The sequence below is a fragment of the Delphinus delphis genome, chromosome 3 (assembly GCF_949987515.2).
Source record: "Delphinus delphis chromosome 3, mDelDel1.2, whole genome shotgun sequence".
Taxonomy (NCBI): Eukaryota; Metazoa; Chordata; class Mammalia; order Artiodactyla; family Delphinidae; genus Delphinus; species Delphinus delphis.
This window is the reverse complement of record NC_082685.1, coordinates 67,260,896-67,273,323: the sequence shown is the minus strand read 5'-3', so window position 1 is coordinate 67,273,323 and position 12,428 is coordinate 67,260,896. Positions and strand designations below refer to the sequence as shown.

General features: G+C 42.1%; 1 protein-coding gene across 1 annotated transcript in view; it reads right to left on the bottom strand.

The window, feature by feature from the left end:
- FBN2 (fibrillin 2) overlaps positions 1-12,428 on the bottom strand; it is a 232,723-nt gene that overhangs the window by 57,748 nt on the left and 162,547 nt on the right. The window contains exons 24-32 of the mRNA XM_060006959.1: positions 12,126-12,353; positions 11,174-11,299; positions 6,679-6,807; positions 5,778-5,903; positions 3,364-3,489; positions 2,803-2,925; positions 2,521-2,646; positions 2,073-2,198; positions 858-980 (exon numbers count right to left, since the gene is read on the bottom strand). Of these exons, the coding sequence (XP_059862942.1) occupies positions 858-980; positions 2,073-2,198; positions 2,521-2,646; positions 2,803-2,925; positions 3,364-3,489; positions 5,778-5,903; positions 6,679-6,807; positions 11,174-11,299; positions 12,126-12,353 (1,233 nt within the window). The remainder of the gene's footprint in view (positions 1-857; positions 981-2,072; positions 2,199-2,520; positions 2,647-2,802; positions 2,926-3,363; positions 3,490-5,777; positions 5,904-6,678; positions 6,808-11,173; positions 11,300-12,125; positions 12,354-12,428) is intronic.

Genomic DNA, 12,428 nt, shown 5'->3' with positions numbered 1-12,428 from the left:
GACAAGTATAAAACAATTGAGTAGGTAAGAAAGTACATTCAAATTAACTAATATTATTAATAAGAGATCTTAAAATTATCCTTTAATTCTTGCTGCAGGCTTATCAGGTTTTAATGAGTAATCATGGGGAGGTCGGTTTTGCTTGCTTTAATTTGTATTTTAGATAGACCTGGATAATTTTTACGAGTTGCAACATGCCTTATTGTTGAGGCACATAAAACACTGAACGTACCAAGCAGCACTATGAATGACATCAAGGGTAAAATCCAGTTCCTTGCCTCACAGCTATAAAGGACTTATTAGACTTTGGTCAAGAACTATAAAACTTGGAGAATGGCAACTGCCTTCACATTCTCCTTCTAATCTGGCTTCTTGGAATCCAAGACATTTAGATTTCTCTGGAAGAAGAATTCTATTTTCTATTAAGAAGCTGGTATTGACCACTTACTATAGACCTAGGTTATCTGAAAAAAATCGTTTCATTCCCTTCATTTATTTCACTGGGTTTTAAATCTCACTGTTACTCTATGAAAAAACTGGAAAAATATATTAGTCATGTTTCATCCTACAGCTGTTTGGATTTCTGGCTGCACATCAAATAATTTTTACTGAACAACACCACATTAAAAAGCAGATGCCAAGGCATACTGTTGTAATTTGATCATTTATACCAAAGTTAAAGGAAACTCTTAGGCAAGAATTATCTTGCAACGAAAGACAGCCTTTAATTTTCAAGAGAATAAATGAAACTAAGAGGCATGTTCCTATTTAAGTATGTAGGTTAACAACTGTGCAAAGAAGAGCCTCTAGGGATTCTCTGTCTTAGCGAAGGTTATTTACATTTGCAAAATACTCACCAATACATTTGATGCCATTTCCAACCCAGCCTTCTCTGCAGCTACATTTGAAGCTTCCTGGGACGTTTAGACATGAGGCATGCATGTCACAGTTGTGGGCACCAATTTCACACTCATCCACATCTGAGAAACCGTAGTTAATATGAAGATAAGATACAACCTAGTTAATTCTACTTCCAAGAGATTTCTGTATAGGCAAAATTTTAAAGTAAACACAGAGAAAACATTAACGTCACTTTTATTTTTAATATGTTTAGACTCCAACAGGATTTGGAAGTTCATGATCCAAATCAAACAAGGCCTTCCCTGAAAGAAACTGCCAGCCAGAATATATAAAAATAATCACTGGAAATGTTTTCTGGAAAATGACCAGATGCTTTTATCAGTATTATGTATATAGTGTCTGTGTATGTGGTACACATACATATGAACATGCAGAGTTCTTCTTTCATTACTTGCTCTTTCCTGGAGGTGTCAGCTTAAGGCCTAGGCTGCAGTCTAAGTCACCCACCACCTGGCCTGAGCAAAATACCACACTAAAGCCTTGAGCAATGATGGACATTTGGCCCAAAGCACTGACCCTGGGAGTTCAACCCCCATCCGCCCTTCAAAAGGCTAAAACTATTTAGTAGAGAACAGGAATAAGAGATAAAATGAATGGGGTGAACAAAGAAAAAAAGCGAAGAGAGGAAATTTGGGCAGGGAGAAGAGAAGGCAACAGCAAATGGAAAGAGAGGAGGGAAGAGCAGAGAAAAAGATGGGGAAAGAAAGGAAGGAAAAGAGTCTAAATATAAGTTTTAGATTAATTTTTGTTAGTTTAAAAGAACTGTAAAACTCAGCAAACACCTGGGATTCCTCCAGGTCTTTTGGTGCTTCTTCCTTACGTATATCTCCTGTTTGGGCAGGAGAAAGTGAACGCTGCCCCAAGAGCTACCAGGAGCACATCAGAACCATGGGGGCCAGATTCCACACCCATTCTCCCACTCCGTGACCAAGCACGCAGCCAGGTCTGCGGCTTGGTAGCGGAGACCGTGCTCATCTACCACAGAGAAGAGACAAACGCATCACACATGCTCTGGGCCAGTTACTCATCACATAACTGTCACAACCTGGTGTGGGTGAAAGTACAAGAAATTCCAGGGAACAAATGATGCTGAAGGTTAACCTCTGAAATATAAGAAGCTGAAACACAGGGGATACAAGCTTGAGACCTACCTGTGCATCCCGTGGTCCCCTTCTTTACTGAATATCCCAGCTGACAGTGGCAAATGAAGGATCCCTTGGTGTTCTCACATTCCCCAAACATGCAGATGTTTGAATTTAAGTCACATTCATTCACGTCTAGGAAATTGATTTTCCACACCTTGGTTAATACTTGTTTATTCTAGTAATTCAAAAGCTATCTTTTAAACTGAATAGCATACTAATGAGATACACAAATAACGTTTAAAATATAATGTATTTGCAGGACACAGTATTACAGATAAATATATTGTCTTTAAGGATTTTTTTTTCAAATAATTCTTCCTTTTTGGCTTTCACATCTTCTAATACAATGGTTTGAATTTTAAAAATAACCAAAAAAGCCTTTTCTTCTTAGGTGCGCGCGTGTGTGTGTGTGCACACTGTACATAAATATTTATCCTGTTCTTATGGTACCCACCAATGCATGTTTTCATGTCCATTGAAGCCATGAAGCCATCATAACACAGACAGCGATACTCTCCAGGAATGTTGGTACACTGCCCACCATCACAGATATCAGGATTATTTTCACATTCATCAATATCTGATGATACAAAATCAAAATCAAATGAAAAACAAGGATGACTTTTATTAAGCTCATGCATTTTTTTCCATCCAGTTCCACACAAAATATGTGGAGCCAGATTTGTAAGATAAGATTAACCAGATGTACAAAGTCTGTGTATTTTCCTTCCTGTACCTGCACACGACCTCCCATCTGGCATCAGGGCATAACCTTCACTGCAGCTACATTCATAGCTTCCTTCTGCATTAGTGCACTGGGTGTCACAGCCTCCGTTCATTATCATACATTCGTCAATATCTGTAAAAACATTGCCACCACGTTACTTGTCAGAGATACTGCCTTAAAAAAAAAAAGAGAGTTTTTCTACTTCTTCTTAAACAGACAATGCTCCAGTGACTTTGGATTTTTCATGTTGATTGATCATTGTAACATTAGCCTTTCTTAGTTCCTCTCACTTCCTTTTAGACAGCATTTCATTTGACATTCAGCTCCTGTAACCTAAGATTAAAGAACTCAAATATACCATATAGGATGAAATATATAGAGAAATATAGGATGTTTCTTATTATAAAACCAAAGGTTCCTCTGCAAAACCACCAATGGCATCTGCCCCCATTCTTAGATTTGTTTTTAGGACAAAGGACTCCCATCGGCGTCACTATATATTCCGTGCCAGAAGCATTCCTCGACTGACTTGAGAAATACAACTTCCAGACCTGCCTGGTCTACTCTTACCTGTACAGCCCTGCCGGTCTGGCGTGGCCTGGTACCCAGCATTGCAGGAGCACTGATAAGTTCCAATCATGTTTACACATTTTCCATTTCTACAGAGATTGTCACTCAGGGAGCATTCATTAATATCTATAAAAAGATACACAGAGTTAATGTTTTATGAAATCACAACACCACTTAAAGTATCAAGAACATGCAGCATCAGAGCAATGGTCTCCAAAGGGCTTTATTTACTTCAGGGGGAAGTAAGATGGTCTCTTGCAGCAATTCAAAGAAAACGCCAGAATCTATATTTCTCTTAGTTCTATCTGCAACAGTGCTCTCCAGTGGAACTTTTCACATTGATGGAACTGTTACATATCTGTGCTGTCCAATATGTAGCTGTTACTGAGTGCTTGAAACATGGATACTGTGACTAAGGAACTGAATTTTTAACGTTATTTAATTTTGATAAAATTTAAATAGCCACGTGTGGCTAGTGAGTACCACATTAGACCACATCCACCTAGCACATGCCAGAAATAAAGCTTGTTAATACTTAATCTATGAATTTACACTGGCACCCTCAGCTGGTCTTAACTGGATGGTTACGTGTTGTCTAAATAACATGAAGGTTCCTGAGGGAAGACAGCTGGTTCCAAAAACAGAGGGGCTGAAAATAGGGCCCTCAGTTTTTAACTTTTCATGGCATTGTGTTTACAGGGCCTGGATAGGTGGATTACAGATTATATTGCCTGTTTTTAAGTAAACTAACCCTTATAAGATGGGCAGATGCCTTAAAGAAAACGCCTGCAAAGATCTGTGGAAGAAACTAGTACTAATAATGCAAAAAGAGAAGAGCAAGAAAATGGTAGAGTGACACTTCCTCACACAAGTTACCCGTCAAACACAATCTAAGGTAAAAATCAGATATAACAAGAAATTCACCCCAAATTCTCAAAATTACTAAGAAGACAATGTGGCAGATTTATGTTTATAATCATGAAATATTTATTTCATTGAACATGCAAAAATACATATTTTATAATGGACATTATATCATTGAGGGGAACTTTTTTTTTCAGCTATAAAACCCATGAAGGGCTTCCCTGGTGGCACAGTGGTTGAGAGTCCTCCTGTCGATGCAGGGGACACGGGTTCGTGACCCGGTCCGGGAAGATCCCACATGCCACGGAGCGGCTGGGCCCGTGAGCCATGGCCGCTGAGCCTGCGCGTCCGGAGCCTGTGCTCCGCAACGGGAGAGGCCACAGAAGTGAGAGGCCCGCATACCGCAAAAAAAAAAAAAAAAAAAAAAAAAAAAAAACCATGAAAGTTAATTAGCAAAATAAACTGAACTTAGAAACAGATTCTGGATCACTGGTATCACAACCATGAATAAATATTCTGTAATTATCTGTGTGAAAAAGCTTTTTGAACTATTAAAGTGGAATTAAAAATATTTAAAACTTTCACCTTTTAAAATGTCTGTTCGAAAAAAGAAGCAGACTCACAGATACAAAGAACAAACTAGTGGTTACCAGTGGGGAGAGGAAACGGTGGAGGGGCAAGATAGGGGTAGGGGTTAAAAAAAAAAAAGGGTTATTATGGGATTATACAAAAACACGAATGCAAAACTTCTGAGAATTGTAAAGCACGATAGAATTTAAAGAATCTTTCATTGAATAAAAAAATTTAAAAAATAAATAAAATGATCTATGACTTAGGATTCACCTAATCATTAGCATAGCGATATAAATATGGGTTATAAATAAATACATGAGTAGTCGGGAGGTGTGCTCAAGCTATGTTTTTATTTGGGGGTGTGGGATCTGTCTATTTTAAACTGTTTTATTTGCTTACACTTTCAAGAAAGACTTACTGTGAGGAAAACATTTCCTGGCTAAATCAAAGCTTTAAAGCCTATGGAACGCTTCTTCAAGACCAGCCGTGGTCGCACCTACATCCTCCGCCCCCCATCCCCGAGCTCAGGGCCGGTAAAGAGGCTTCAGTGCTTCTGTGAGGAGGGGGTTGGAGCGTGAGCTCACACACAGGTGAGCAGACCCTGTGATGACTGACATGGGGCACCGAGTGGATCCTTGTGCACAGGTGTGCACACAGGCAAACTATCAGGGAGCAGCCCTTCCAAGGGGAGCAGCTGTCCCATCCCAGCCGACCCGGAGGAGGGAACTACAAGGCCTGACACAGGGTCCCTCCCACAGGGTCCTTTCCAGTGCACTTGTAACGAAAACGAGGGGAACTGGGGTAAGCATCTTCTAAAGACACAGCCTGAATCCAAATGTACAGACTCTGAATTCCCAAATGTTAATCTGTTAGATTTCACAGGCCCAAACCAACCAGTTCATGAGAACGACCTCTGAGCTTTATGATATTTACCAGTTGAACTGGGAGGGTTTTATGTGCTGAGGAGACAAACTCACCCACACAGTCCTCACGTGACGGTGACAGCTCATGTCCCAGTGGGCAGTCACACTGAAAGCTGCCCTCAGTGTTCACACAGGTGCCACCCCTACAAAGGAGAGGGTTACGTTCACATTCGTCAATGTCTGAAAGGTAAAAACGTGAGAGCCATTAAAGAACTCTGAGGAAAAAACGTTCACGCACACAGCATGGGAGAAAGATTCATTATCTGAGGTCATTGTGACTCAAACATGAGACATGGGTTAGTAAGAGATGGGATAACGCTCTCCTCACTTTATGATCAGTAGATAAAAGGTTAAAGTTCTACTCTGAAAAGATAGTGAGCTATCAAGGCTTTTACTTGTATGAAATGAGCAGGCTCATGAGAGGTAAAAATAAACAATATTCGCTTTATATCACTCTAAACTCCAGACACCATATGTCTCTATCTCTAATCAAAGTGAAAGAAAACTCTTAGACTGATCACTTTCTGTATCCCATGAGCTGAGTCCTATAAGTTGCTAAAAATCAAACGATGGGCTAAAAGGTGGGCAATGCCAAGAGTGTTTGTAATAACACCCAAGTAAGGAAAAGGACATGGGATTCGCATGACAATATAAATTTGGGGGTCACCACCCACTACCATACATTTTCAGTGACTCCCTCCTCAGCAGTTAGTCTGTGGTGACTTCAGATTCTATAAATAAGCAGAACCCAGTCTCAATATCTCACTGCCATTAAGGCACCGAGGGCCTGGGGCTCCCCAAGAGCTATCGAGGAGCGGATATCCTGTCTGACACTTAGATCTGTTCTCTCTCTCACCACAGCTCCTTGCCAAGCATGCTGTTCACAGCTCTGAGACAGGCCAAGGTCGCACTAAGGAGTCTGTGCTACACCGGTTTGCAGACCCGAGCAGCTTACCCATGCAGTTCTTCATCATCATGAACCCGCTCTCGTAGCCTTCGAAGCACTCACACTCAAAGCTGCCCGGCGTGTTGACACAGATCCCACTCCCACAGAGGTCAGGAGAAATCCTGCACTCGTCAATGTCTAGTTCACAGGGTTTAAAAGAAATTCAGAAAACCAGAGTGAGATGAGAAGGTGTTAACAAACAGAGAGGTTTGGCCTTCCGAGCAAAAGTGCTGGAGGAAGCAGGGGCGAGGCGTAGAAGGATGTGTTTTCAGGAGGTCACCTCGAGGGGGACAGGGCTGCAGGCATATTCCTTTCCCCAACTGCCAAAACTGTCACAGCCAATGGGCAAGGGGGCCCTTTTTGTCCTTAAGAATTCTGGAATTGTGGATTTCTCTTTGTGGCTTAGAAATGATAACAGAAGGATGAACCAAGCAACTGGGATATGAGCTGACCAAGGCAGGTGGCAAACGAGGAAGCAGTGGCCATATGGATGGAGTCCCATGCAAAACGCAAAGCCCACGCTGGTTCTGCTGCATTAGCCCACGTCCGCCCCTGGTGCCTCTGAGCAGGGGTGGCTAGCCGGCCACAGAGACAGCCTCAGAGGCAGATGTGACCACTGAACCCTGAGCTGGAGAACGCGCCTATATGGCAGGGCCGTGGAATATGCCCCAACTGTGTTTCTGCGTCATATTCAGACGGAAGAGCCTACTGATTTAATTTTAAAATTAAAAACAAACGATAATGATGGGCTTTTGCGTTTGTCAATTTTTACATACTACAGTAAATAAGAATCTTTAATAGCAGCACTTAGACTCTCAAAAATAAGATTCTCTGAGAAATCTCCCATTCCTGAAATCAAGATTTTCAATAGAGCAGTATGTCTGTAAAATAAGATTAAGAAAACATGACTTGCTTAAATATTTTTGTCAGAGTGGGAAAAATGTTTTTGCCAGCATCTGTTTATTCTTGTGAATTTAAATTTTTAAGTTTTTCTATCACAGGATTTATAAATGGCTAATTTGCACACATTCTCTTGCGGGGGGTAGGGAGGGTAGTCTCAGCCCCTGCTTTCTCCCAGCTTTTGTTTTCTTTCTATTGATTTTTCCCAACTGCAGGACATACTGAAAAAATGCAGGTACTTTCTTTTAAACAAAAGTCTTAACAAAATTGATTGATTCAATTAAGCAGGTAATAATATGCATACTAATTCTCTTAATTTTTATCTATCAGTATCTAGGAACTGGTGATGAGAGCCATATGAAGAACACAGAATAAGTTCAATGGCAGAGGAGGGACAGATTTTGGCTGATGTGATGTGGTGGGAGCTGCATAGTGTAGATTATGAACTCTGGAACCAGATGACTGGGCACAAATCCCACTTCTGTCATCTTCTGGGTGTAGGGGCTTGGGAAAGTCACTTAATTTCTCTGTGCCTTAGTTTCTTTATCTGTAAAATGGGGCATGTAGTAGCACCTGCCTCATAGGAGTAAGCGAACCAATGTTTCTGAAGTGCTGAGAACAGTTCTTGTCTCATAAAGAGGGCAGTATATATGAAAGCTATTCGCTGTTAAGAATTAGCATTTTGGAGGAAGTGGCTTGAACTGATCCTGGAAGATGGCATAGAAATTCTAACTTTAAAGATGTAGAATAAATAGAAGGGCAAGAGATAAAATGCACAGATGAAGAAAACTAATGCATTTCAGAGAACATCAAGTCATAGAGAGGCTGATAATGGGTGCAAGTACAGGTAAGATAGGTACGGTTACTGAGGGCGCCAGCGTGGGGAGCAGAAGATGGGCCTTACATGCTGTGAAGAAGGGCAGCCAACCGTGTCCCACTGTCCTTTCACATTGCATCCCACAACACCGCAGTGCTGTCAACAAACTTCTCTTATACAGTATAAACGAGTTGAGTTTCAGAGCCATTAAGTGACTTGGCTAATTTCACACCAAAAACAGGGCAGTCAGAACTGGAAAAGCTTTACGTCTAGGATCATCTAAGTCAATAGAAGTTGTTTTGCGGGAAGTTATACAATCCAAGCCCTGCTTTAGGATGAAAAACCTGGTGGTTGTGAAAATGAAGGATCTAATTGGAAACTTACTGGGGTGGGAGACGCTGGAGGAATCTGCAGTGTAGTAGAGACTGCGATGTGCTGCCCAGGTCCCCCTTCAAGAAGGAAGGACTCACGCGTCCTTGCCCTCAGCTGTCGGGACTGCGGCTGGCAGAAAGTCCTGAGGTGAGAACTGTCTTCAGGAAGCACCTCAGCTAAGCGGACCTTCCTCACAGTCACACCCCTTCTTGGGGCAGATGTATGCAAAGATTCATCATGCAGGTACATAAACACCTAGCCCCTCCGCCCTAATCAAGACAACTGTGATGTGCTTCCCAGATGCAGAGCTCCCGGGGCAGGTGGGCTGAGGACCACATTGGGACTGCATCACAGCCCACTTCTGCTTCCTTTCCCCCCCTCCCAAGACCAATCCTTAATAACCTTCGTGCCTGCTAATCTCTGCTCAATCTGTTTCCTGAGGAGCTGAACCTACAGCAGCAATAGTGTAGAAGAAATAGTACAAGTACTTGAAATAACCATTTTGATGGAAGAATATACATAACTTTTTCACTTTTCTATTGGGAGAGGGAGGTGTCAAAATTAAGTCTGAGGCTTCAATCCTGAGTGAAATGATACTATTAATATATCCAAGGAAGTCCCTAGGCAGAGGAAGGGGGGTGGGACAAAGGGAGACGAAAACAAAGAGTAACTGTCCAGATGGAAGTTAGAAATGCAGGAGTGGAACTCAGGAGGACTAGAGAGCTAGAGATGGCACCTAGGAGTCAGCTCAACAGAGGCTATCCAAAAAGGCGTGATGGTAGATGCAATTCTGAGAGGCAGAATGTTGAGAAAGCAGAGGATTTTGGAAAATGCCCAAGGGATGGAAAATGCCAAAGACAAGAAGAATCTGGGAAGATTAGAGATGGAACATCATAGTCATGATAGGACAACTCAGACGGGAAATACCATGGAAGCTAAGAGAGAAGAAAATCAAGGAGGGGGTTGGCCAGAGGTCAAGGAGAATATGCACTGAGAGAAAGATTTTTTTGAACTTGGCAAAGGTGTTTTTTAAGAGTATATATATATGTGCCTGAAGGAGGGAGGTCAGCATTCAGGGGCTACAAAGCAAATGGTTACTTAAAAGAGAGGAATGAGAGGTGAAAGTAGGAAAAGAGCATGGTAGCTTGAGGGAAAAGGAGGGCTGAGGAGACGCTCTGCACTTGTTTACAGGTCTAGGGAAAGAAACCAGTAAAGAGGGGGAGATGCCAGAGAGAGAGGAGTGAACTCCGCTAAGAAGGGCCTGGAGAAGAAAGAGGGAAGGAGAGTGAAAGCAGAGAGTTTCGCTGGAAAATTGCAGAAGAACATCACATTTCCTTCTCTGGAAATGGAGGAGAGAGTAGGGCTGGAAAAGGACATTTTATACCAGAGAAGAGGGTGTGTGAGAAGGGTCCTGGCAATCAGGTTTGACTTCAATAAAGAAGAAAAGGAATGAATAGCGATACGAGAGGGTGTGTAAGCCAGAAGAGGTTTAGAAGTGCCGCTAAGAGAAATTTATTAAGGGACGTAAAGAGGTGAATACAAGTATCGCTCAGCAGCAGCAAAGGCCTCGTTGGGGGCAAATGCAGGGACCTCGGTCACCTTTTCTCAGGCTCTCCCCACCAAGTTCAGCAGCCCCGAGTGGAGAAAACAGTGGTGAGGGGGTTAGGAGTCGGGGATCGGCATGGAAGGCACGGCAGAAAGACAAGACGGCAGAACTCCACAAGACCAGATGGATAGTTGTGAAATGCTCAGGGGATAGTCTAGGCTGGGGAGGGCCAGGAGTGAATCACTAGGATCCTATGGAGTACGAAGCTAGGAAGAAGTCAAGAGAGACACTTCAATGGAGATCAGGAACGCGTAGTGGGGGCAGGAGAAAAGGGAAAATTCCAAAGAGAATATGTAAAACGAGAGTTCTGAAAACAAGACCTTGGAGACATACTTCAAGTGTTTGGAATAATTTGTTATATTACCTAATAGAAAAACTTGGAATTTTGTGTATTTTCTTAGAGAGAAGGATAAGGGTATGGATATAGACTGTGACTGAAGCATAATATTAAGAAAACTGCCCACAGACGAGGAAAATAAGTTACAACTTCTCTATTACAAACCTTAAAATTTGTAACAGAATGTCAAGTTTATACAAGTGTTGATTTAATGGCTATATTCTTTAGTACTCATATATTCTGAAAATCCTATTGTTATACTGTTCTTGTAGGTAGCACAGATATTATTTTCATGCTCTTTTGCAGCTCTCTCACAAGTTTGCTGGAGAAGTGGTTTAGGCATCAGGAAAAGGAAATAAAAAGAACAATGTACATGTTCCTAGTGAGAAGATGGGCTTTTAAAGGCAGTACTTCCCAATAGCAAAAGAAAGAGAGCCAAGGTTTACCCAGTACAACAGAAGAATAGTCTCACCTGTGCAGTTTCTTTCCTCCAAGTCTAAAGCAAAGCCACTATTGCAACGGCACTTGAAACTTCCAATTGTATTCCTGCACTTTCCATACGTGCACATCCCAGGGAATGCTTTGCATTCATTGATATCTACAGGCAGAACAGAGCTGGAATGTAGAGCCAGTTGATATAAAAGAGTAGGTCCAGCTTATCCTTAAGCTGGGATGAAGTGAGAGCATGGCATGGACATATATACACTACCAAATGTAAAACAGATAGCTAGTGGGAAGCAGCTGCATAGCACAGGGAGACCAGCTCGGTGCTTTGTGACCACCTAGAGGGGTGGGATAGGGAGGGTGGGAGGGAGGCTCAAGAGGGAGGGGATATGGGGATATATGTATACGTATAGCTGATTCACTTTGTTATACAGCAGAAACTAACACACCATTGTCAAGCAATTATACTCCAATAAAGATGTTAAAAAATAAAAGGGTAGGTCCATCATTTTAAGTTAAAAATCTAACATGATGGAAAAGAATGTACTCAAGTAAAAATGGGGGATATCAAATTTTTCAATGATTACATTGATGCCACACAGGAAGTGTCAACTGTGAAAAAGATTCTGTATTTTTACTGAACAGTTCTGATCCTTTTATTTCTATTTGTTTTGTAAAGTTTAGGGGAGATAGAGAACTTTTTGCAACATCAGGGCTGCATCTCATCAGGCTGTGCTGAGGAAAGCAGCAGTACAGTAGAAGGCTGTAAGAAAAGTGAGATTAGCTGTCTTTTTCAGTATCTTCACTTCAACACCAACTTGTACAGGTGATTTATACTCCTGGGCCATAAGGCTGGTTGCATGTTTTGTTTAACAAAGAAAATAAAGTGGGAAATCAAATGTTTAAGGCAAAATCAATCTTCAGAGAATGCGGAAGGTGAGCTTTAGTGCAGAGAGACCAAATGCGCTGCTGACGGTTACCTTTGTAAAATGGCCTCCCAGTAAGGACGTCCCCTCTGTTAGCAAAGCCAGGCCCCCGGGGGCACAGGGTCTCGTACTCCGTGGTGCCAGGTTTGGGGCACTCCTCACACTCAGTGCCCCAAGCCGCCCCGACTGCACAGCAGCAGGCATCCATGCGGAACTTCCCAGGAACAGGACGGACGCATTCATCCTCATCCCACTTCAAGTAACACTGCTCCATGCGGATATCTACAGGGAGAGGGAACCACAGTTTGAGATTAAGCTGTAAGATGCACTGAACATTCACATACCAAATACCTGCTT